Genomic DNA, 25,559 nt, shown 5'->3' on the forward strand with positions numbered 1-25,559 from the left:
CTTTCCTTCTGCAGCTTCGTCACCTCTCTCAGCCTTCATAGAATTGAAGAGAGGTAGGGCCTTGCTCTGGATTAGGCTTTGGCTTAAGGGAATGTTGTGGCTGGTTTGATCTTCTATCTAGACCACCAAAACTTTCTCCATATCAGCAATAAGGCTGTTTTGCTTTCTTATCATTCATGTGTTCACTGAAGTAGCACTTTTAATTTCCTTCAAGAACTCTTTGTATTCACAACTTGGCTAACTGTTTGCTGCAAGAGGCCTAGCTTTTGGCCTGTCTCGGCTTGCGACATGCCTTCCTCGCTAAGCTTAATCATTTCTAGCTTTTGATTTAAAGTGAGAGATGTGCAACTCTTCCTTTCACTTGAACACTTAGAGGCCATTGTAGGGTTACTAATTGGCCTAATTTCAATATTGTTGTGTCTGAGGGAATAGGGAGGCCTGAGGAGATTATCGATTATGTTCACTGTCTCATATGGGGGCGGTTCGTGGCGCCCCAAAACAATTACAGTAGTAACATCAAAGATCACTGATCACAGATCACTGTAACAGATATAATAATAATGAAAAAGTTTGAAATATTGCAAGAATTACCAAAATGTGACACAGAGTCATGAAGTGAGCACACGCTGTTGGAAAAATGGCACCGATAGACTTGCTCAACGCAGGGTTGCCACAAACCTGCAATTTGTAAAAACTGCAATATCTGTGAGGTGCAATAAGGTGAAGCGCAATAAAATGAGATGTGTATGTATCTGTACAGAGCATGCTGCACAAGTCCAGACATCTGTGAGCATGAGGGCAGGTAATAGTGAACTGAATGAAGCCAGCATTGAGGTTGGTCTCCCGTAACTGTACCCTCTTGAGTCTCTAAGGGCAGCTAACATGGCCCTGAGCTGAATTGACTTTCTTTGGCTTCCCTTAAGCAGCATCACTAGATGCAAGTGTTACTGGTGATACTGTGATACTGCTAAGGCATCAACACAAATGCAAATGGACTGGCAGTGTAAGGATCTTGGGGGCTGCTCAGACTGGGCGGTTGAGTCCCATATTCTCTGCAGTCCCATCTATCCCATCTCTAAAATAGCACCAAAAAACCCCAAAAGTGTTGTAAGAAAATTCTAATGTAGATATCTCCTTTGGCTTTTCTTGTGGGAATATATGGTGAAATACACACAGTCACATTAAAGTAAATTGTCTTAACTGCTTACTGCTATACTGACTTCAACCTGTGAAAAAGACCTTATAATGAAAGCTTGAAATTACCATTTTTAGGGTAATTTTTTTATGTTCATGGGATTTTGTGCACTAACTGTAGCAGTAATGAGTACTCTGTGGAATACAAATCAATCAGTGGACTAGTTTTAAGGGGAGGTCATTGAGACTCTAACAGTAATGAAAAAAATTGTATAACAGCTGAAGTACAGCAGACTGACTGATCTGTTACATTCATAGAATACTAAAATGTCTAGAAACAAGAAGCTAGATTCTGCTAACAATTACAGTGCTGTAAAACCAGGGTAATTCAATTGACGTCCCTGCATTTAGTCTGTATGTATACCAGAACAACAGAGTGTATTCTTTTCCAAATGCTATTCAGGTATAGTAAGCACACTGGCATTAGAAAGAACACAGAGGTCTGAAGACTGTAAGGTCCTGCCTATGGCAATCAAGGGAAAAACCTTCTATTCACCAGCTGATTTCTTTCAAAATATGCATCTTTGGCTTTGCTGCCATTGCTTTATCTGCTAGCCATCTGGCTACCTTCAGAAAGTCAAGTGTTTATCCTTTTAAAAGACTTTTATTCAGTGCTAGAGATCCTCATGTCTGGAGGACAGTGCTGTGATACTCTGAGAACAGAGTAGGAATTAAAATGGAAGCTGCATTCTGCGTTTGGCTATTTAGCCAGCTGGTGGTGGTGCAAGCTCAGTACCTCAGCTCAACAGCTTAGCAGCACCTCTGCAGCTCAGAAGAAATAAGGAATTTCTCAGTAATACTTTATTCAGAGTATGAATTTTCCGTTGTTTTCTCCTTTTCTAATGGCAATTTGTCATTGGTTTGGAATGAATTTTCCAGATGAGAAGAGTTTTGTACCTGTGTGAATGTGTGTGGATAAGTTCATTTTCTATCACACAGACTTGAGCTTTCTAAGGTTTCTTTCCTCCTTTCTCTTTTGTTTCCAAAATAAATAAAATCACTGACATCCCTGCCTTCTCCATCCCCTACCCCTTCCATCCTCGTGCTTCCTCCTCCCTTTTACAAGGCAAGTTTCACTCTCTGATTCTGATTGCTGGAAACAATGTTTTCCTGAAGCTGATTAGTCTGTAACTTCCGGCTTTACCAAACACATTTACAAACATCGTTTACACTCTTTATACAACTCATTTTAGCCTGTTATGTGTTTTGGGCGGCTGCCAAATTTACAGGCAACGTCAGTGGACATTTGCTCTCCTGAAAATTCCAAAATCTTCATAGTAATTACAAGAAGGTTTGTGCCTTGCTTCTTGCACTTGTACTGGCAATGCAAGGGAAGAAACCTGGGTTGTCATGTGGGCAAAAATGTATACCTATGACGCACTCACAGAAATACTGGGATAAAAGCTTGCTTGGTGTGATGATTACCAGAGATCAGACAAGTTTCTCTATGTGCCATGGTCAGCCTGCAGTATCAAAGTTTGCATTATTCAGAGAATGGCAGTCAGCATGAGCTAGACTTACTCTTAATGCACTACTCTGCTGCAAACAATATCAGTGAAAGTGTCAGTAATATATTACATGTGGAGCAGCATATTTTAATATTACTGTAATTTCATTAACTAGAATTTGTCATACTTAATCAGACTAGCTATCTAGACTAGTGCTTCAGAAGAAGGCAATTTTTTACTCCCTTTTTCAGCCATCCAATAAAAAGCCCCATAATATGCCTAGACAAATTCAATTTTGTACAGGAAATGAGGTGAATGACTTCCTCACCCCCACAGAAAGCAATTTATATCCCTAACCATGAGACAGATAATCCTTATCATTAACATGATCTGCATAACTATAAACCTGTTCAGCAGACATGACATCTTTCCATCCCTTTGAAAAATCCTACCATATCATTTTTCTCTACACCAGGTAAGTCTCTCAGTAAGGAGAGCTGCATATTGTGACTTCGATGGAGAGAGAGTTGATTGCAGAAAAACAGTCTGCAGTTCTTTAGATTCCTGACAAATATTTTGATTCAACTGTTATCAGTCCTTCTTGTCTGATATTCATAGATGTTCCTGAGATGGTTGAGCTCTCTTTCCTACAGATGAACAAAGTATCTGCTAGTGAACAAGAGTATTTGTTAGCTGTTCTTTAATTAAAAAATGTCAGTTGCCTTGTCAGAGAGCAGAAAAATGACTTATATGCCCACTCATGCATCAACAGCATCAAATACTCAGAGTGAAAAGTCAGTGACCAAGCATTTCAGATAGGACATTACATATGATACCACAAACAGGGTTGAGGAAGTGCAAAATCTCAAAAATGTCAAAAAATAATTTCAGCGGTGCTGTTCAAACCATGCCTATGTTTCCCACCATATTGTCAGGAAAGGTAGGTAGGCTTGGTATAGATAGGGAACAGCCTAAAATCAGTCAGGGAAAATGAGACTCCTAATTCCTGCAGTCACCACTTTTCATTTAGTGGGAAAAGAACAATATAATTGATATATAATATTTATGTGACAACAAAAAATATTGGTCCTGTGGAGCCTAGTATATAATGCAATGTGATTACACAGCAGGCCACTCAGGTTGTGTGCAGGCTAAACTACTCTACAGAATGCCTATATGGGATTTTAGGATTCCTAAGTAGCTATTTTAAATATTCCTACTACTTTTTCTTTGCTTCATACTTAGTTGAACCTGACTGTCATGGAGTACATTGCTAAATATGATGGTTTTTCTGGCTCCTCAGTGAAACATGGTTGAAGATTATAGCACTGTTCAGATTAACAGAATGTCTAAATATTGTTACCACTAGAAAATTACCTGCTCTTTGGATGAGTTTTAATGCATGAAAGCTGTATGGTAAAATCATAAATTCTGTGTGCATGAAAAAAAAAAAGTAGTCTGAGAACCATACAAAATGTCTATTGAATAGCCAGAGGGGTTCATAATCTAAATGTTCCCACAGGGTCACAGTTGCAAAACCAGAAATTGGTTATTGTCAGGAAAAGTAATTGGCTCGAAAGTTTTGAAAACAAACTGCAAATTCAGAAGTTAAGTACCTGAAACTGCACTGTTAACATCTGTGGTGCACTTTGTATAGCACACATCTCTGAACAGGAAAACTTTTTCTATATCACATATGCTAAACTAATAAGGCTCAGCACAATGAGATAACTAGGAATACATGCTGCCTTTCACATACACTTTGTTTGCTTTTGTTGACCTAAACAATTATATAGTATTCTAATATGATGCTGAGAATACTAAAATTTACTTTTAAAAGTGGAAAGTTAAATTTGTAGCTTTTAGTCATAATCAGAGGATGTAGTGAAGCACATAGTGCCTAGTCAATGCTGAAGATATTGCTTCATGTTTGAGGAGTACAACATTCTGAATATTAGAAATAAAAATGAGCAATATGAGGAACCCTGAAGTCATCACACACTCATACAGATATGTGATTCACTTCGCATTACGCTCTTCTGCAGCGTAATACCCAATAAAGCTCAAGTAAAACGAAGGATAAATGGAAATAGATTCTTTCCATTGCAGATTTTTTGACTTAAAAACAATCTTCTGAAGTAGACACAGTAAAATCAAAGCTTGGCCATTTTTAGAACACTTGAGGAAAAACCTCTTTTATTTTGCAGCTTATATCTGCCATGACAGAGACAAGAGCTCTTAAACACGCAGACACATTTCTGGAGATATTTCTTGAGCTGATAGAAAGAATTTATCTAAAAATCCACCAGGAACATAGATTCCTGTCTCTAAATGTCTTGTTCAGCATTTAGGTGCAATAGATGTCATAGGAATATTTTAAATGGGCTGTTAGACCTCAAAATTTAAAACAATTCCAAGGGCTTAAAATGGCTCCTAACACGCGGAGTGAGGAATTCCATATATTCTTAGCACATTTTTTTCCTCCTTTTTCCTTACTTTTACTTGTTAAGGGCCCCTTTACATTTCCCACCTATCTTTAGGACCCCCTATTTAAATGCAAAGTGTGCTGTCAGGTCTTTATGTGATATTTGACTAACACCAAGGAAAAATGATATCTGTCTAGAAGCTAATTCAGGAAGATGATTTTTTCTGTTCCTGGAAAGTGGGTTACTGGTGGTATTTTAGGAAAGTCAAAATTCTTCTCCTCTCATTAGTAAAAATGTTTAAAGCTCTTATTTTTCTGTGGCTAATTTTAATGATAGAAGAAACCCTTAATTCCAAAGTGCATTTTCACTCATAATTTGCGAACGCCTAAGTCTTCACTGGGGAACCTAAAGTGTGTGAGGGTTTGGGTAAGTTTGTGTGTCCTTTGGTGTGATTCATCTCTGGGCCATGAAGGTTTGGGTGATTCTAGAAACAGGGAACAGGAGAAGATACTGAAACTTCCCTCCGCCTTCCTTAACTAAAGACTGGATTATCTTTACATAAGGATCCATGATCCTGTTTTTAAATGGACTGAAGTAAAGATAGGGCTAGTTTTGAATAACCAAATTTGAGAGACATATTTAAAAAGCCAGGAATTTAAAAGTTAAAATGAACATACAATCCTTCATTTATTCCTTTGTGCTATTTTTAGTACAATGAAGTAAGATAGGGAGTGAGTGACAACCTTTTCTTTGATTTTTCTTTGCTCTGTCTGACTTTGTATAAACTTTGTTGTTAATTAGATAATAAGGTAAGAACAATTCTTGACTTATACTTCCGGAAATAATACCATACTTAAAAAATAAGAAGCAAAGAAATATAAACATGCACCTAAAAAGGTATGCAGAGCAAAGGCCAAAGCAGTTCTTCTATCAAATTTAGAATTCCCTTCTTCTACGAGAAACCTAGATTTCACAGTAAGATTATTATTACTTTTTTCCACAGGATGGCTCCTGGTATGCGTGACTGCATACACCATTTCTATCAGATCTAGCCTCTGGAAACAGCCTTCCTGGGAGTGACTCCTGGAAACGAGAATTGCAGAAGCTCCCACAGGTGCCTCCTAGGCACTGTGGTAACAACAATAACAATAATAGGAGCAGATGGAAAACTGCAGTAATAGGCTCTCAGATGACCATATACTTTTTGTCAGGAGTTTCATGCTGAAGGTAAGATTTCAGGGACATGAAATCTTGATTCTAGCTATATGCTGCCTGCCTAGATTATTTTAACCTGGACAGTTAACTACTGGACACGCTGGCTGAATATTAAAACTCTTTTCTAGTAAAGCCCAAGTAGGCTCCATTAGCATAATACTAATGGTTTAACAGAGTTAAGCAAGAGCTTCAATTTTTTGCACAGATTCTTATTCTCCTTTCTTTCTGGGGACACAGACCACAGTGACTGAGTCATCTATTCCCAAAGTAAGCATTTAAAGGTATAAACTTGGGTAAGGGGACAAGGATGGGAGAAAGCAGGGTAGCTGCTGTGTAGATAAAGCCAGATATTTCCCCAGTCTCTCAGAACTGCTTGACCTCATGCTTCTAGGCAGGTGAAATCAGGTCCCAAAAATTTTTATTGTGCTCTATATTGTCAGCTGTGGCCTCTGGATACTTTGTGTAATAAGGCTATATTAATATGGCTTGGCATCTTAGCCTGGGTAGTAGCCACATACCCAACACACTTAAGATAGCTATACTAATCAAGATTCAGTTAAAAGCTTAGAGCTCTGGCTTCTGTGGTTACGTCGAGAATAGATCAGTAGAGACTTTTGGAAAAGTCTGGTCAGGAAGCTGGTCATAACTCTTTAAATTAATATCTAGTACATATGTAAGTTTATTTACTTAACAGTACGCTTAAAACTAAACATCGCAAAATGCATTTTATATCTCACTTGATTGTTATGGTCTATGTCAACATGGTCAAGTGCATGTAATGAATTGGGTAACGGTATTTCATAGCTTTTTTTCGTGGACTTTTAAAATCAAATCCAAGGAAGTGAAAATTCCTCATTATCAGTTCCCTGGCCAGCAGGCAAGTAAGTTAAAGATCAAGTATCACCAGCTACCTGAATTTATGGTTACTGATATAACAATATAACTCCATGGGGGTTCTTATTATCCTCTTAGCTAGAGTCTGTGGATGATGTTCTTGGCTTTGGATTACAGCTGAAAATCCAGAGTAAGGATTTATTTCAATGAGTCCATCATTACATTCCCACTTAGTATGTCCTCTTGGATTTATTTAGCCAATATTTTAAACATTTTGGATGAAATGGAAGGATTTTATACACTTTGTCAAAAGACAAAGGGTTATGATTTGACTAGATAACCTGTGTAGCCCCAAATTGGCTTTCTCCTGGGTAAGGATTTCATATCTGACTGCCTCTAGGGTTCCACAAGAATTATGTGTCAGTGCTCAGAACAGATCCAGAGTTTTGACAGTCTTCAGTTAAGGGTCACAAGAATTAAAAATAAATGCAAAGAATATCTTTTCATGAGGATAACTGGACAGTGGAACAGTCCCAAGAAAGTGACATTTCTAGAGCCGACATGAACAAAAAGTTAAACAAAATGCTAGCAAAAGTAGTAATGCTTGAATTTCTCACAAGTCTTTTCAAAGCCCTCATCTCATTGAGTTTACATTGCCAGGGCAACATTCTGATTGTGACCTCTGTATTTTTTTCACCTATATGTTTGAATTTCGTGCTGATGTAACCAATTCTAATGATGGCCTGTTCAGCATGGAAAAAGAGATTTGCATTCAGAACTAGTGGAGCTAACAAAACATCTTGCCTTTATATATTGCCCTTGAACTGAGCTAACTCTTACAGAACTGTTAAAGGAAAACAAGGAATGGGGAAGAGAGGGTTGTGTCCTGCACTGGTAAAAGAGGCAACAGAACATAGATGGAGCAGCTCATTGTCCTTCAGTTGTTAGCAGAAGGCCAACTCACCGACCCAGCTGACAGCTTTGTTTGGAAGCATCAGCAAAAAGCACTGCTTATATTTCAAGTAGTTACAGAGAGAATTTCTTGGCTTACTGTCAAGCATCTATAGCAACTGGATAAAGCTGCACCTGCACCTGTGCAAGGAATATCACCCATTATTTCAAAAGGCCTACAATGAATTTCTTTTGGGCAAGAGCAGAGATAAGCTGCTACGTAGTATACCTATTAATTTTTGCAGGAGAACTCTGATAGTATTGCAATCCTTTCCGAAAACCAGAAAGGAAGCTGGCCCCTCAGGCAGCCTTGAACCACACAGACCCTTTAAAACCATGTTATGGCAGAGCCCAATAAAGAAGTGGTACTAACTGCAGATGCATAACAGAGTGCTGTGTTGGTTTTGTTTAACCTCTGATAAAACTCCTGCAGGAAGAGTTACCATGGCAACAAGGTCCAAATCAGGCTAGCATGAACTAAAGGCTGAGATAACTCAATCCCATTTTTAGCACTCCAAAAGGGAGAAAATCGCTTATGATCACAGTAAAGATGGAAACAATACAATCCCAAACTGTGTAATGTGTTAGTAGGTCAATGGCTGAAAGTAAAGAATGCTAGCAGGAAGACCATTTTATAAGGAAAAAAAAAATCCCATCTGTAAGATTTTGATTATAGTGATAAAAATGTAACTTCTATAGCATACCAGAAACAAAATAACTAGAAATCTATAAAAATTTAGTGAGATGTAAAATATCACTACCTAAAAGTAAGAATGCTGGATGTTTGTAGTCCTTTGAAATTGTAGTTCTGAATCAGAATATGATTGCTAAAAGCCATCAAATGACAATTTTTAAAATCTGAGTGTAAGAATACTGTGACCAGAAATGCCTTTGCCAGTTAGGTGTTCAGGAACTAGCTCTTTACTACTCTGATTTTTCTGCAGCACTCTGCAGGATCATCCCCAAATATTTATCAATTATAGCTTAATTATAGTGTATCAAAATATGATGTAGCTCCCTCCTGTGTGTAATAGATGTTTAAATCAATGGAACAGTACAACCCAGCAGTAACCACTGGTAGTCTATAATCTCAAACAGGACATGGGATGGGCCACAGAAAAGTGACATAGAAGGAATTCAAACCTAGCAGGTGTCTGCTGCAGCCATGGCAATATACAGAAAACAGGGACCAGAGAGGGGCAGTAAGCCAGTGGGCTAAAATTGTACTTTAATCCTTGGCTACCTTCATTCCTCATGGTTGCATCTTCTCCTCAGGTGGACTAGCAATGTACCTCACTCCTGTCTAACTCAAAGGTTACCAGATATTATACAATGACTACCAGGACGAAGGAGATGGTTGTCAGTCTTGTTTTTCCTTCCCCAGTAGTCCAGGTTTTTGTAAAGACAAAACTGTGGGAAATTATATTCTTTTGAATGTAATGTAAATAAATGTCACCAAGAGGCTGTTCGGTGTAATCCGGTGGGCAAGAACCAAAAAAGGTGAGGCGGGGTGGGGAGTGGGGGTTGGCACCACACTGACACCTGAGCAGCCTATTTGTAATTCTGCAGCAGGCACAGCACGGAAGATCACTTCCATCTTGTCTAGGTGGCAGCATATGTTTTCTCATAAGGAATGTGAAGGTTATTCAGGCAAGACACCTCTGTCAACAGATTCTTTGTGAAGAGCAGATTGAATATTTCATGGGGACATTTTCCTGACAGATTTGTTGTCACTCTTGGCTTCCTGCCCTAAAGCTGCTTCTTTGATCGAACGGCAATGTCATTGTTCTGAGTAGCCACACTCTGGATTAAAGCTTTCCTTCATCCACCATCATACCTGCTATGTACCTGTAAAAGTGTTCTCATTTATTATCAGCTATTCTGCAACTCTTGGTATTGTCTTGGTATTGTATTGCACATAGGATTGGAGTTATCACTATGGAATATGAAAGACAGGCATACCAGAAATAGTAATTTGTCAGACAAATCATTTGGCCATAAAAGTATAAAATTATTGAAGGAATTTTATTTTTCACACATAAAAATGAAAAACTTGTGAGTGTCAATTTAGCTGTCTTCATGATTACTGCTCTCTGACCACAGCTACTATCTACAGTCCCTGGCATTTAGGAGTGCTGAATACTGGTGGCATGATTTAATATTTCACTGACGTTTCCCTTCATTTGGATTACTTCCAAAAGCCTCTAAGGTGAATGTAAGTACAGAAAATGTTACCTGAACTCTTGCCAGGACAATCATTTACACATTGCCAAATGAATCAAAATCCAACTATGGTGAATCTACTGTATCCTGAAAACAAAATAGTTTAATACCAGGGGAAACACTACCTAGCATCAAGCTCAAAAGTTCAACAAAGCATTTTGAAGTTAACACTGCTAATAAATAATCCAGTAGACTAGGTTCTCCAAATGTTTCAAAATACTGTGTTTCAGGAAATGGTTATTGTTTAAAAGAGAATTGTTTAAGAGGTAATAAGTATATATATATTTATATATGTCAAGGGCAACAAGGTAGATGAATGTTTAAACAGCTCTACACTGGTAGTTGCGAAGTTATGGGAAGGTGAAGCTGATATCCTCCAGTCATATATAGCTGTGTAGGGGAAAATGCACAGAATGTTTTTGCTGCTCAACTGGATTCTCAAGAGCTCCTACAGTAATAGCCAACATGCAACCCTAATGTACCCAATATTACAAGTGAAATACCAATGAATAATGTAGCAGTGCTGTCTAATGTAAGAAATGATGTTCATTACCTTTCTCTATTTCACATTGAAAGGACAATTTCCGTCTTCGTAGTTTGCAGTTATCTCCATCCGAATCATTAGTAGTTTGTGATCTTATTACGAGGTCAGACTTGATTAATGAAATATGAAACATAATGACAGATTAGTCCCATTCAAAGAGAGCAGGTTTTCAATAGGTGATTGACTGTTAAGCATGTTCAAGCTTTACAATAAGGCAATATTACACAAATCAGTCTGCATCAGCCTCCCCTCCCCCCAGCTAATGGCATTGCTCAGTGCTGACATTAAAATAATCATGCAGATTGAGTAAATCTGGCAATGTCACTACCTGATGGTGAAAGAAAAGTACCCAAATAGATAAGTTTACATAAAGACATATGTTATTAGCCTCCAGAAATTTGCACAGACGTGGGCTAAGTAAGCTTAGAGAAGTTAAATGAAAAAAAACCTAAACAACCTCTCACAAAGAATGTGTATTATTGCAGGCAGTAATATGGTAACTGATTGTAATTAGATTTGATGTTTAATTACATGGTAATGATTATAAAGGTTACATTTTACAATAATAACTATAAGGTTGATAAACACCAGGCATTTTACCCTCATTATTTATATCTTTCTAGACCCTCCCTTCCTCCCTATCTGGTGCAGTTCATTCAGATAGTATTTCCATAGCTAAACACAATGGTGTCTTTTTTATCCATTGTATTAGAAGATGGATGTGCTTTTTGTTACCATAATAAATAGCAGATGCATTTAACTCTTCTTTCTGCTTATTTTAACACTGAGAAATTCTGCAAATAAGCAGACAAAATGCCAGTTGTGTTCTTTGTGTACACACCCACTGCACTGGCTTCAGCCTACTTCCCTTCCCTGTGTTAGTGAGGTTTCCCATACCTATCAGGTGAGCAGATTTGCATGTGGGAGAAGGGCAGAGGAAAAGGAGTGGGAAATGTTTTTGCCTTTCTCTCTCCCCTCCTTGTAATTTTGGTGGGTAAGATGCTTCAGTGGTGGCCCATTGGTAGAAGAACTGAAGAAGGAAAAAGGTACTTTACATAAATAAAGGAGCACAGCAGCAGATGTTCAGGCAGATGCACCTAATATTCAGATAAAAAGTCTGGATCTGAGTGACACTTCAAAGACCAGAATGTGCTCATCACTTCTTTTCAGGGAAGATTTTGAGGACTGTAATATCATTAGAAGGCAAAGGGAACTGCTAGTGAAAGATGTGTTTCTGTAAGTACAGAGGCACCGGTGAATCTGTCCTCCCCATCTCTGTGAAGTTTAGTCATATTTTCTTGCTGGTTGGTACAGCAGTAAGAAATAACAATGGAAAAATTTCTAATGGACATGAGCAGGGAGGACAGTCTTTGTTTATTCTGTGTCATGACACAAAAGATAGATGGAGTTTCATTTCAATTTTCTCTGATCTTAAGAAAAAATAATGATGAAGCATTGATGACAATGTAATTTCAGGGAATCATTGCTCAGAAAATCAAAGTCATTGATATGAATTTATCTTCAAAGATTTTTCAAATATGTGGACTTTCAGTTTTAGCTTAAATTTATCACTACAGTATAAATTCATCATATTGTATTTAATGTATAATTAATAATGATGACCTTTTCAGCAAACACGAAAGGATAAGTTTTTAAATAAAGAATAGAACTAGTCTTTTATGTTCAGAACAATCTTTTATGAAAAAAGGCTCAACATAAAAAGAAATGAAATTTATGGCCAGTAGTTACTTCTGTTTTAATTTTTTAAACTGAAGATCCACACATGATTAGCAAAAATGTTCATGTCATTTACAGCGAAAGCTACTTCTGTTTTAATTTTTTAAACTGAAGATCCACACATGATTAGCAAAAATGTTCATGTCATTTACAGCGAAAGCTAGCAGTTCTTTGTCTCCTTGTTTCTCAGAAGGCCTTTGAGGTCAAATTATGTTAGTTCCTTCTCCCTGAATCTCTGCTCATTTTTCTTTCAAAGTATGGCAGAAAACCCACAAAATGGCAATATCTCAGAAATAATGAAATATAAACTACCTATTCTATGAGTGATGTAGTCCATGTTTGGTGGCCACTGCTAGTGTACTCTGCAACTTTCTAGAGGCAGAGCCCCATTAACATTAGCTGGGCAGTAGCCTTTCCTCCCTCCTGTGTCCAGCACTCTCCCCTTCTGGGCAACCTCCCCCTGATTTCCCAATTCAGACTGACCCTGGCAGTCTGAGAGAAGGAGGCACTAGTGGTGCTACAATTTTTTTTTTTTTACTTTCTTGGAGGCACATTCTGGGCAAAAGAGGACATTTATGGGAGTCACTGAGGGAAGAAGAGACCAAGAAATCCCTGCGAACTGGAAGAGTGAGGAAAGTAAGAGGCTAACTGAGTGAAACTTTGAAACGTCCCTTGTATGCTTTTAGTCCCCTGGCAGGTAAGGTGCAGTCCAAGATAAGAGAATTAAAAATTCAGGTTTGAAAGGCAATTAAATATTCTGTATTGTTAGAAACAGGATGGATCTGGATAATCTGACTGATGTTTATTTTACGACTGTACAAATATATTTAGTGTCAAAAGTTCCCCTTGCGGTGACCCAAGTTATAGTCACACTTACTGAAAAAAACATATTTTCCATGGCTTAAACAAAACATTTCCAATCCCCCGGCTGAAACTTTAATACTATTTAAATATAGAACCAAATCCATTCAGATTAACATTATCTGAATCATTCCATTGACTTCTGCTGAGTTTAACTGACTTCAGTAGGAGCAATCAGGTGAGGTTATTTTTTTAAAATAGGATTTGTCCTCAGGCTTTTTGCTTTTAATTTTTCTAACCTTGGTTTTTCAATTGCTATTTTCAAGCTTTGTTACTCAGTATAGATTCTGATCAGTATCAAAGAAAAAAACCCCTACTTACTGTATGTACCTTTGCTCTTTCATCTCTCAGATTAAAAGTCAATTCTAGATTGGTGAGGAAGAGATCAGAAAATTCAGGGTACATATCCAAAACTTCTAGTAGGTCTTCTCGTTGGATCTTATGCAAGTCACAGTAGGTTAAAGCTCTCACATCTGCATTCGACTTTCCTGGTTTTGCATAAAGATGTACCATCTCTCCAAAAATATCATTTTTCCCTGCAGAAAGAAAATTAGATGGAGATTATTATTTAAAATATGAGAAAGCCATTAAATTGAATGATGTATTTGTTTATGATAGTGACGCAGAATACTTGATTTTACATGAAGTGATACAATCTGATTACCATAGTACATATGTTGGTGCAAATCAAAAGTAGTATTTTTAAAAGCAATGAAATTGCATAGGCATTTAACTGGACTAAGTGAAAGGAAAATCTAGCTTGGTCACAGTTTTTCTTCAGTTCTGTCAAAACAACAACTGTAGAGCAGTCTCCTTTTTACTTTCTTGTAAAATTATGGGTTTTTTATTTAAGTCATATTCTTATAATGTCAAAGATGTAATCTCTGCATTTCAGTAGAGTCCAGAACTTCAGTTTGTCCTGGAATTTTATTTTAAGCAAGTTGTTTGAAGATGCTCATCAAACATAGCTGCTTTTATTTTGATACTTTTAAAACTCTTCTATCAGTGCTGACATATTCACAATACCTGTTTGCTAGAATTCTTATCAGTATTTAATTGCTTGTTTTCCCAAAATCTGTACCTAACCTTCATAAATGCAGAGCAGCCCCAGCCACAGATGAGTGCAAACTATCCTTTAAACCAAGCGTTGCAGGGTATCCCTGCAAAGTCGGGGGGGGGGGGGGGGGGGGGGAAGGGGCGCTGTGCCTAGGGAAGCACTGATGGCAAAGATTAGTGGTCATAGCAACCAAACAGCAATAGACCAGTGAGGGAGGTGATTTTGCCTTGCTGTTAAATGTTTGTGGGCTTTATACTAGATTATTGCAAGTAGTTCTAGTTTCTCCATTTTTTTTAAAAGGAAGTTGAGAATTGGATAAGCAAGCAGCTGAGAGGCACAAAAAATAACTCAAGAGGGATGACTTACAGTAAGGATCTTAAAGAGCACAATCTGTTTAGCTTATCAAAAGGAAGATGGAGAGGTTAACTTGATTATATTGCATACATCCTTACAGAGAGAAAAAATTACTAGGCACTAAATGCCTCTAGAATATAATGAGGAATGCACAGCAAGAACCAATGGGAAGAAACTGAAGTAAGATAATTTCATACTGGAAATAAAGCACACATTTGTAACAATAAAAGTGATTAACTATGGAAATAAACTGCCAAGAAAAGTGATCACTTTTTCATCTTGTTATGTCTTCAGATCAAAACTCATTGCTTTTCTGAACATTTTGCTTTCATTAAACACAGTTCATTAGACACAACAGATAGTTAAAGGTATGAAATGTAATAGCAGTCTGTTATTTAACAGAGGTTAGCCAAGATAATCTAATAGTCCTTCTGGCCTTAATGTTTATGAATGTAGGAGTCCCTAACCAAGGCATATAGCACCTTCTTTGTAACATGATTACTCTGACATATTTTTATATGTTATATATATATTTATATTTTTATATGTTATATATATTTATATTTTTATATTATGATTGCTGAAAGAGGTGGTAGATTCTCCTAGGTCCACAGCCATCATCTGTCCTAAGGATTTGTCACAGAATTACTTCTGTCAGGTCAGTATTAATCAGATCTTACTCATCAGCAGACGAGTTTAGGAAAACTGGGAGACAAAAAGGGGGACAGTATTTCTCAGAATGCCTGACTTCTGTGATGAAGTAGAATACCTGTTCAGGGTGGAAACTGTCCTTGCTACTTCTGTGGGACTGAACTCTTCTTCCCCACAGAAAACAAGGCGTCGAGAGTTTTTATGTCCATTTCCATGCAGGCTTTTCAGTAAGAAAGTCTTTGATGGACCACACTGTTCACAATCAGGGGAAGACACTCATACAGGTAAATAAAAACTTCATATGGTTATACTTGAATTCTCCCTACTTTGCTTGAGCCTAACGCTGACCTAGCTGATGAGATGCAGCTGTATGAGATGACAAATTATCTTGATAACACTATCTTAACCTAGGGAAGGATAACAGCAGGCACACCTTTGCATTTCTGCTCGTGTATCTACCCTGCAAAGTACTAGCAGAATAATCAGTCACAAGTGGATTAATAGCAACGTATTGCTACCAGTCCACATGTTGCTTCAGCTACTTTTCCAGCTGTAAGTTCCCACAGTAGTTAATAAATAGAAAGGAGAACATCTGAATGATGTTATAGCTGTTGTATATATACATCTGAATGATGTATACAGCTGTTGTGTTTCAGTATGGCAAAATCCTTGCTCATCTGTTCAGTTACTCTTTGAATTCTTATCACCTGATATTAAACTGAAGTAACAAATCAGCAATCTTGTTTAGTAATGGTTTTAGTTATTTTTCTTTTAAAATTGCTATAGCTAATAAATTCTTCATAGTTCTGTATCACAGAATCACAGAATAGTTGAAGTTGGAAGGGACCGCTAGAGATCACCTAGTCCAACCTTCCCTGTGCAAGCAGAGTCACCTAGAACATGTTGCTCAGGATCATGTCCAGATGGCTTTTGAATACCTCCAAGGATGGAGACTGACAGAAGCCATCAGTGGCTGGGGAGGAGCCCCTGGCTGGATAGATCATTGTTCTGAGCCACTTTTCATAGGACAACCATGAGGTTGGTAAGAAAACAAATGATCCCACCATGCAACACAAACAAGGACTTCTTGACTAGAAATATAAGTTAAATAAGTGTTATTAAGTGTTTTTAAACTTAAGTACCACTCTATATCAGATTAAACTGTTTTTCTCCTCCTTTTCTATATGCCAAGTGGGCAGAAGCAGACACTTCTGAAAGCCTCCAGAGGACACTTTGAATACCTAAATTAGGTACATGTTTTCCTCCAGCTAACATATATGGAGTCTATGTGTCTCAGTACCCTCATATGTTTTTTCTAGCCGTTCAAGAAAAGGCTGTCCACAAATTTGGTTGATGCAACATAATCAGGATGGGAGTAATTTGAAATTCGCTTGCCTCAACTTGCATTTTACCAGTACCTAGGGATAAGCCTGCCTCACTCCTGCTTTTATGTATTAGATGTCTTGGGCTCTTTGGTCCCTGTGAATTCTTGGAGTAATGTAGACTTTGCTCCTGAACAAATTATTCAGCAGCTTGTTTTTAAATAACAGCAACTAAAAGATTCACAAATCTCCTGCCCCAGGAACAACAATGGACATTTCTTTTCAGTCCCCTGCCTCCTTTGACATGTGTTGTAGTAATTTACTTACCAAGAATGGCTACAACAATGTCACTCTTAAGGATTTCAATGGAGCCTCTTGACACAAAGTAAAGAGCGGTGAGAACATCTCCACAGTGCACTAAAGTGTCTCCAGGAGGTGCATGTGTTGTTTTAAATTTCATAGCCAAAGCTCGAAGGCAGCCTTTACTGGCTCCCCGGAAAGCTTTGCAATTCTGAAGCAAATTTTGGTTGAGGTGCAGACAAATGTCAGCTTGTAAGCATTCTGGAAACCCCTTCAGGACCTGGAAAGACAAACATAAGGATTTCATATGAATGCTATAGAAGTTGCTTTATATAATCTTTAATGTTTTCTTCCTGGCCCAAAAGAAGGAAGTGATGTACAAACTGAGGTGGTCCTAAGGACTGTCAGTACTTCAAACAAGTGTGTAGTTTAATCTATATTGCAAAGTTCACACAATGTGAATACTAATGGGGTTCAAAATGTAGTGGTGAAAAAAATCATTATTAAAATTTCTTTCATTGGAAAAAATGATATCACAGTATGTGAATAAATATACTGCAGTAAAATAACAAATAAGACCGTTAATTAAGAGAGGGTCTTCACTGGATCTGACCTGTTTGGACTAATAATGTGTATTAATTATAAAAAGTATTATATTTAATATAAGATGGCTTTTTGCTGAAATAACTATGACATTTGTAAAATGAGAGCTATCTGAGATAGTGTTCTGTTAGGGGGCATTTTAATGTTAAATATAGTCTGTTTGTAAGAGTATGACTTAGATTTTTATCAGAAAATCCAACATGTGCCACTGAAACAATAGTATTTTGCAGATTTACATGGGTAGATGATAAGTTCAGGAAACCACAGGGCTAGTTCCTATGGTCCTTGCTCATCTGTTACTCAGAACAGTGGGAGTTTGCCTGAAGTAGAACCACAGGATTCCTCATGGGTACCATGGCAACATGTTAATTTTGTTTAGAAGAAAAAAAAGTAAGCTACTTAAAACTTGGTCATTAGGTATGAGCCTTTGTAAATTGTTTAGCATTGTCTTACCTCTGCTTCTTTTAGAGGCAATAAAAAGTTTTTCCAGTGACTTCAAGGGGAGTATTGCCCACCTCATGATTATATGCATTGTGTTCAGGAATGGGGTTGACATTAATATGCCTCTTCAGTTAAATCTTGGTATCTCCTATCAATGAAGTTAATGGGTCATACGCTTTCCCTGGAGGTGTAAGGGGACAGGCTACATGTATTGCATGTTTCTAAGGATACAACATGAACTGATAGTACCAGTTATATGAAAGCATGTGTCTTTTTGTTATTAGAGCAGTCTATTGATTCATTCCTGTTTAAACTGCATACTATTTCTCTATAAAAATGTTAGCTTGTATGGAATAAATAAATAAATAAAAAGAATATATAAAATATATTAATTCATTCTCACTTCAGCACAAGAAAGGTCTGTGCACTCACTCTTCTTGCATAAAGATATTCATAACTGATATCCCTTGCTAATGAAGAAGATGAACACATTTCTAATACTAGGCTTTTGTGCACACAAGTCAAGCTGTGATTTACAAGTGAAATATTAGTACCTTTAACTGAGTTTGAAATGTTTCTGATTGCTAATGGAAATCAATACTGTGAAATAACAAACAGAATGTTATAACACACATTTATACAAAAATTTCACAACTTAAAGGACACTATCACATGGAATTTATACATCCTCAAAAAAGCCAGCATTCAACAACAAGCAAAAGAAAGTATGAAAAATGAAAAGCTTCTATGATACCCCTCTGTTTTCAGTATCTATCACATTACCAAAAAAGGCTTAGTATACAATTACTCTATTTATTTTAACACAATTATGTTGAAATAAAAATATTGTGGGTGGTAGCAACTTATTTGCTGAATGATACTGAGAAACTGATATCTAAATATGTATGGTCAATGCTACATTTGGAGAAAAGTTGCAGATGTTTATTTTGAAGTTGTTTTCTTGTCATGTGAGTAAAAAAGACCTATTTTGAATTATGTAATTGTTTTGTTATAGCGTATTTGAATATAATTTAGAAGAGCTCCATTTTTATAGGATGCAAAATACAAAACGTATTTTAAATTCAGAGGTACTTACAGGAAAACATATCTGAATTATTAGAATCTCAGGAGCACAGCCTTAGGATAAAGTGTATTTATTTTTTCACATCAGCTTCTATTTATCTCATTTATCAAGGGGTTGTACTTTACCATTAAGCAAAAACCATGCAGACCATGTTTGTTGGTTTATATTTCTGAAGATACTTTGGAGGTTTTTTTAAAGAAACAATTATTCTGATAATTAATTTATACTTAGTATGAAACTGTTCTAAAATTGTTGCATATTAGCTAATAGTTATTTATATGTCAATAGCATCTGAAATATAGTAGCTTCTGTTCAAGCACCTGTGATGAAAAAGTCCCTGCCCCATGGGGCTTACATTCTAAAATAGCTTTTATACATCATAGAGGAAGAATATTTACTCTTTACCATTGCAATTGTCAAATGTCTAGAAGGAAGACAGGTGCCCAAATACCATTGATTTCCAACAGAGATTTGGAGATTACTCCACTAACACAGGTTTGGAAATCCAGTAAAGAAGGCGATTTGAAGACAAATTTGTTAAAACATTGCTATATACTGTATTACTAAAAGGAGCTTACCATGTCACTCACATTGCACATAGTGAGGTATTTAATCCAGATCCAGTAGTTAGTACTTATACAGAATCAGATGTTTCTAAATTAAGTTCTGTATTATGCTGCATGGACATCTTGCTATCCCAAGCCTCCATGTGCATTTCCAATAGTCATATTTTCATTAGTCTTTGTGAAAATATTTCATATTCATAAATTTTTAGCTTATGTTAATACAGAAGTATCTGATTCTCACAGATATCTTTGTGTAGGGCAGGAACAACCTTACTGAAAATCATGTTACTATAGTGTGGGAATCAATATAAATACTAACATAGGTACACATACTGACAACTCTAAATGTTAGAAAATCATTCATGTGTTCCTCAAAATCATAGGATTAGCTGAAAAATAATAAAACTAAAATACTGTATTTCACTTCTTTTCATTTGTTGTGAGGTTTCTGGGTCTTTAAATGCATACAAATCACACTTCAATGTGATCAGAAAAATTTTAAATACTCTTTTCTAAAAGATTAAAGCCAAAATAATCTTGAACTTTCATGACTCCAGAATTAGGTGATATGAAAAAAAAGACTTTAAAATTTTGAAACCAAGAAAGCTAGGAATTGCTCTCTAAAAAGCATTCTGCTCAATGATAAATCTGAAACTACTAAGTCGTTTGAATAAAGATTTATACAGATTTAAGTTTTAATTGATCCATTCTTTCCTGCCATGTTTCTATTGTGACACTCAGTATCTCCTCAACAGTGTCTCCATCGTGCCCTGGTGAGAAAAATCCTAGATTTTCATGGTTAGACACAAGAATCAGAACTCATGCATAATTCAAGAGACTTAGATCTTCTAAAAAAGTAACAAAGGAGCAAAAAACCCTCCAGTCCCCCAACCATCCCCCCCCCCCCCCCCAAGTAAAAACAACTATGATTTTGTGACCACAGGCTTCAGTTGTCCCTCCTTGATAGTTATGGAGTCCAGTCTTCTCTCCCTGTCTGGAAGGAAACTTTCTCTGTGTCAAATAATGTTGGTTTATCTATTTGGCATGCTTAGAAAGCAAGAAAGTGACATTCAGATAGAAGTAAAACATTTTACGGGCAATAAGCAATTGAAGTTCTGTGAGGATAGTAAGGATGTAATTCATATTGTCTTGAAGAGTGTGGTCTTTTATAAGTGGAGAGGGAGTCCAGCTTCACGAACAGCTCTTTTTCAAGATGACAACTTGCTGTTGCTGATACATGTATCAATCCGATGTATTTGTGACAACAGAACTGGAGACATCTACGTGCTATGACTTCAGACAACTATCAAATGTTTGGGTCAGTGACAAGATTGTTACATTTCGGTCAATAATAAGATTCATCACGATGTTTGTATTTTCTCTCTGCAGTTCTGGAATAGGTTTTGACATCTGTCCCACATAAAATATTTAAAAAGCATCCAAACAGAAGCAAATTGGGATATTAGCTGTTCGTCATTAAACATGGAAATATTGTCACATCCTTGTATTTTCTTTTATTATTTTATTTGTGGGTCAGTATTCGTAATAGGAAATACTAAAGTACAGTGGTAAAGTCAAATATGGTAGGACAGTGACTGACACAAATTTCAGTATAATCCCATCAGATGCTTTTCCTTAGCTTTAAATCATGTCAGCTCCACTGCAGGTAAGAAGTGTGTACTGGAATAGCCTTACACTTTTATGTATTAGGCTAACAGCTACTTATTGCCTCATTTGGTTTAAAATCTGTTGAATATACCTCTAGTCTTCCTTGTCCATGATAAAGGCATGCAGGTAGCATAAGATTTGGCCTGAGCTCTCCTGATTTGTGTCAAATGAGAGGGGTGTTTCTCTTACATCACAGACTAGTATAAACTGTCTTTTATTTTGATTTTCCTCTACATGCTTTCTCTCCAGCTGAGGTTATTTCAAGAAGAAAATTTTCTTTATGCACTTGTGTGGTAAGCACATTGTCTACGGTCGTGTTTTGTCCTCCATAGAAACTTAGTTTCTTTCCATTTAGTAAAACCATAATTTCTCTCTGTCATGTGCAAGTTGCTCTCATGTGTTGCTTTTTGCTTCTTGTTTTTTTCTCTTTTGACTCTCAGAGCAATAACTGTTCAAATACAACTGTCCCAACCAGCAGTCAAAGATATTCCTTGAACTCTGTATGTAATAGTCCTCCGTCTTCCATTTTCTCTGTTGAAATATAGGTGGGATCAAACATAAAATGCCAGGCAGCAGCTGGAGAGGGCAGAAGGGAGCAAAGCTGTGGGCCTGTTTGAGGCCTGTTTGTTCAAACTTGTTTTGGATAAGCCTTTCTGGTCCTGGGATCAGAGTCAGACTTGTTTTTGAGTGTGCAAGTGTCCAGCATACAGAGGGAAAGATCAAGGTAGACTCTCAAACTCAGCTGACAATTTAAACTGTCACAAACTGAGAGAGGAAGTCTGGTTCTTCCTTACCTTTCACATTTATTCCTGCCCTGTATCATCTGATCCACTTGAAAACTAATCCAGCAAAAAAATTGAAAAGCTGAAGGCCCAAGAGGCTGAAATTTCTTCTTTCAGCAGCAATGTTAACTTAAAAATACCTTGAACTGTAGTCTTAGACCAAACACACTCAATGTGTTTTGTCTGATCTTTTCTGTCTGATCTGTGTCACGTAGATCTCAGGATATTGTGTCATTGGCATCACTAAATGCTGAATAAAGCTCTTGAACAAATTGCAGAAGAAATTTTCAATTACTTACAGTGAACAAACCCGTGCCTTGGACAGTTCATTCTAGTGAGGATTTATATTCAAAAATTAACATCTTGGCTGTCTTTTAGCTAACAAATTAGGAAAAAACTCCAAGGTGTATATATATATGTGTGTGTGTGTGTATATATATATGTATATATAGTGGTACATATATATATATCCATTACCATTACATATGTGTGCAAATATACATATAAAGCTGCAAGTTTATATTTTCCCCTCTTTATTCTCAAAATATGAAAAAGGTAACACAATGCATAACCAAAATTCACAGTGATATTGCCTGGTGAAACTAGGCTCTTTATCCCATATGACAGTAAAGCCTAAACCAATATTTTCCAAAATTTTCAGTTTAGGCTTTATTCTTTTAAGAACCTTTAATGTTTCAATGCTTGTGTTTTCTCAGCTGGCATGTAAAGCCTGGAAAATATCTTAGTGAAACTTATCGGATATCTAGATAGAATAACTTTTATGGAAGAATGAGTAAATCATCATCTTTTCTGCTAAAAACATAAATATGTTCTCTGTTACTTTCTGTTTAGGGTATTACTAGCCAGCATGCTATCAAGCACCTTTGTCTTATGATTTGGGATTCCTTGGGCTTCCCTTTAATTTTTCATAAGATGCTGGGAAATCTGAAATCTAAGGCTAAATGATGACTTCACCATAGTTTAGTCAAACCAAATGCCTGCTGAGCCATTAGAATTCTGTAGGAGGATATTTTGAAAGTAATAAAGATATCAGAATTTGACCCTAGTAAAGGAGAATGAAAATTTCCAATGCTTAAAAAAAGCAAATTAAAATTCTTCATATAATGAAATTGCTCTGAAGTTCCATTTTACTCAGTAAAGCAGGAATGAATCTGTGCTATGTTGCTAGTTATGTTTTAGTTCAAATTTATTTTATTCACTACCTTTAGCCACTGTGTATATGCAAACACATTGATCATTCAAATAACTTTGTCTGTGAACTGCATATTTATCATCTTCATTAAGAACAAAAAAAATGACATCTTTCATTTTCTAGGTTATTTAAATTGTTTCATACTGTTAGAATTTTCATAGCCAGAAATAACTAAGATATTTTTCAACAAAAACATTTTACTACTTATTCAGAAATCTCATTTTCCCGACCTAGTTAGAAATCCCAAATTATTTTAGATTCAGTAGGCCACTTGTTCCTTACTGATGAGAAAGAGCTATGGAGTGCCTTTTTTACCCAGTCATATAAATCTACATCTTGCAGAGATGAATTAGGAACAGGGAAAAGTTGGGAAACTGGCTTCTTAACCCAGACTCACAAAATTGACAGCACTGACAAGCACTGGAGGCTGAGCTACCATCTTTCTGACAGCCAGAAAGGGGAATTGACAAAGAGGGAGAGGAAAAGCCAGTGTTGACTGGTTATCTTGTACATGCCGAGTCCTGTATCTGCATCTCCCAGTCCTCAAATTGAGATCCTGGTCAGAGGTGCTTATGATCTCCCTGGTAAAGGAGAACAAAGTCTCTTGTTCTGTGCTTTTTATCTCACACCCAGCCCTGTGTCTCGTGCCTGTTCTTTTTCCCAAATGCTCTCAATCTAGAATTCCCATTTATTTCCTTTTGTCCCAGATGTCCTCTTGCCCTCCCTCTTATCAAAACCCTGTCGTTTCCTTCTTCTCTCCCTTGTTACCAAAGCCGCTGATGTTAGGCCTTGAAACCCACAAGTTCCCCCAAATCCAGCCTTCCATATCATCTTTACTTGCTTATGTCTTCCTGTTCTGCCTGCCCAGATATTGTTAATCCTTTCAACTATTTCTACTTTTCCCTTGTAATGGTTTTGTTGTTAGCACTCACTAGTGAGCTCTGGTGCTGACCAAGACCACTCCCTTGCAAGGCTCTCCTTATGGGCAAAAAAGACATCTTGTTCATTTATGAAAACCCAAGGTTTTGACAGGCTACAGCTTTTACAGAAAGTTCCTCTACTTTCCTCACACTTTTTCATGTTTGTAATTCTTAAAATAAGATATCAGTCTAAAAGTGAATCAACTTTTCCCACTGCACTATCTAGTCAGTTCATTCCCAGAGGAACAGACTATAATCTGTTGGTCTTCTAGGCTCTGCTTTAGTGTGTTCTGTGAGAATGAGTGAAATTAATTCATATTAATTCCTATATTTGATGATATAACCCATATGTCCAATATTTATAGAAAACACAAGATATTATCATCTGTTGCAATGTATTCCTTTTGCAACCTAATCATAGCACTTATCTGAAACTCTCTAACTGGACAAATTGCACTGCATGGATCTTGAATTAGGATCTCTGTCCCCTAATAGCTGTCCCCTCTGTGGGGAAGAGAGGCTCAGGATTTAGTTCTGTCACAAGGATTTGCATTTTAGTTTTTAATAACAGCTTCATCTAGGCTAAATCCCTCTAACTCATCCTTGTTCTATTTCTAGAAAAAAAATTTAAATTTACTAGTTCTGCAATAGTTAATTACAGAAGTTAACTATTTCTATAAGCAAAAGGCCAAAGCATTTCCAAGGGCTTTCATGAATTAGAAAAGAATGGACAAGATCACAGGTGGCAATAAATCTGTTTCAGCACTTCTTGGACTCCCATGTAAACCAAGGACTTTTTTTTGATACTGACTCGAAGTATGTGATTCCTCTTCTTCATTGAGGAGAATGTTGCAGAGTCAGCTTTTTTTTTAGCAGAATATGAAGGAGGTCCTTAAAATAGTTGAAAAAAGAAGCAGCATGTAATGATGAGCTAATTCACCTTTCAATGAGATTTGAGGGATGACAGCCTTATCAAGAAGCAGAATCTTTTGCTTTCAGTCGTTGCCATGACACAGATTTGTGTGACATTTTTATGTTGAAACTACTTGGAGTTGCAGCAGATTGTTCTTCATCTATAATCTTATTACAATTTCTGAGTACATCTGAAAGGTGTTCTCTAAGCTATGTTACACTGCTTGGTGAGATGGACAGAAATCATTTCAGC

General features: G+C 36.8%; 1 protein-coding gene across 1 annotated transcript in view; it reads right to left on the bottom strand.

The window, feature by feature from the left end:
- The window catches only part of KCNH7 (potassium voltage-gated channel subfamily H member 7), a 244,636-nt gene that overhangs the window by 13,938 nt on the left and 205,139 nt on the right, over positions 1-25,559 (bottom strand). Inside the window, exons 10-12 of the mRNA XM_026094388.2 lie at positions 17,145-17,397; positions 13,755-13,969; positions 10,845-10,944 (exon numbers count right to left, since the gene is read on the bottom strand). Coding sequence (XP_025950173.2) covers positions 10,845-10,944; positions 13,755-13,969; positions 17,145-17,397 — 568 coding nt within the window. The remainder of the gene's footprint in view (positions 1-10,844; positions 10,945-13,754; positions 13,970-17,144; positions 17,398-25,559) is intronic.

Source organism: Dromaius novaehollandiae, chromosome 7, assembly GCF_036370855.1.
Source record: "Dromaius novaehollandiae isolate bDroNov1 chromosome 7, bDroNov1.hap1, whole genome shotgun sequence".
Lineage (NCBI taxonomy): Eukaryota > Metazoa > Chordata > Aves > Casuariiformes > Dromaiidae > Dromaius > Dromaius novaehollandiae.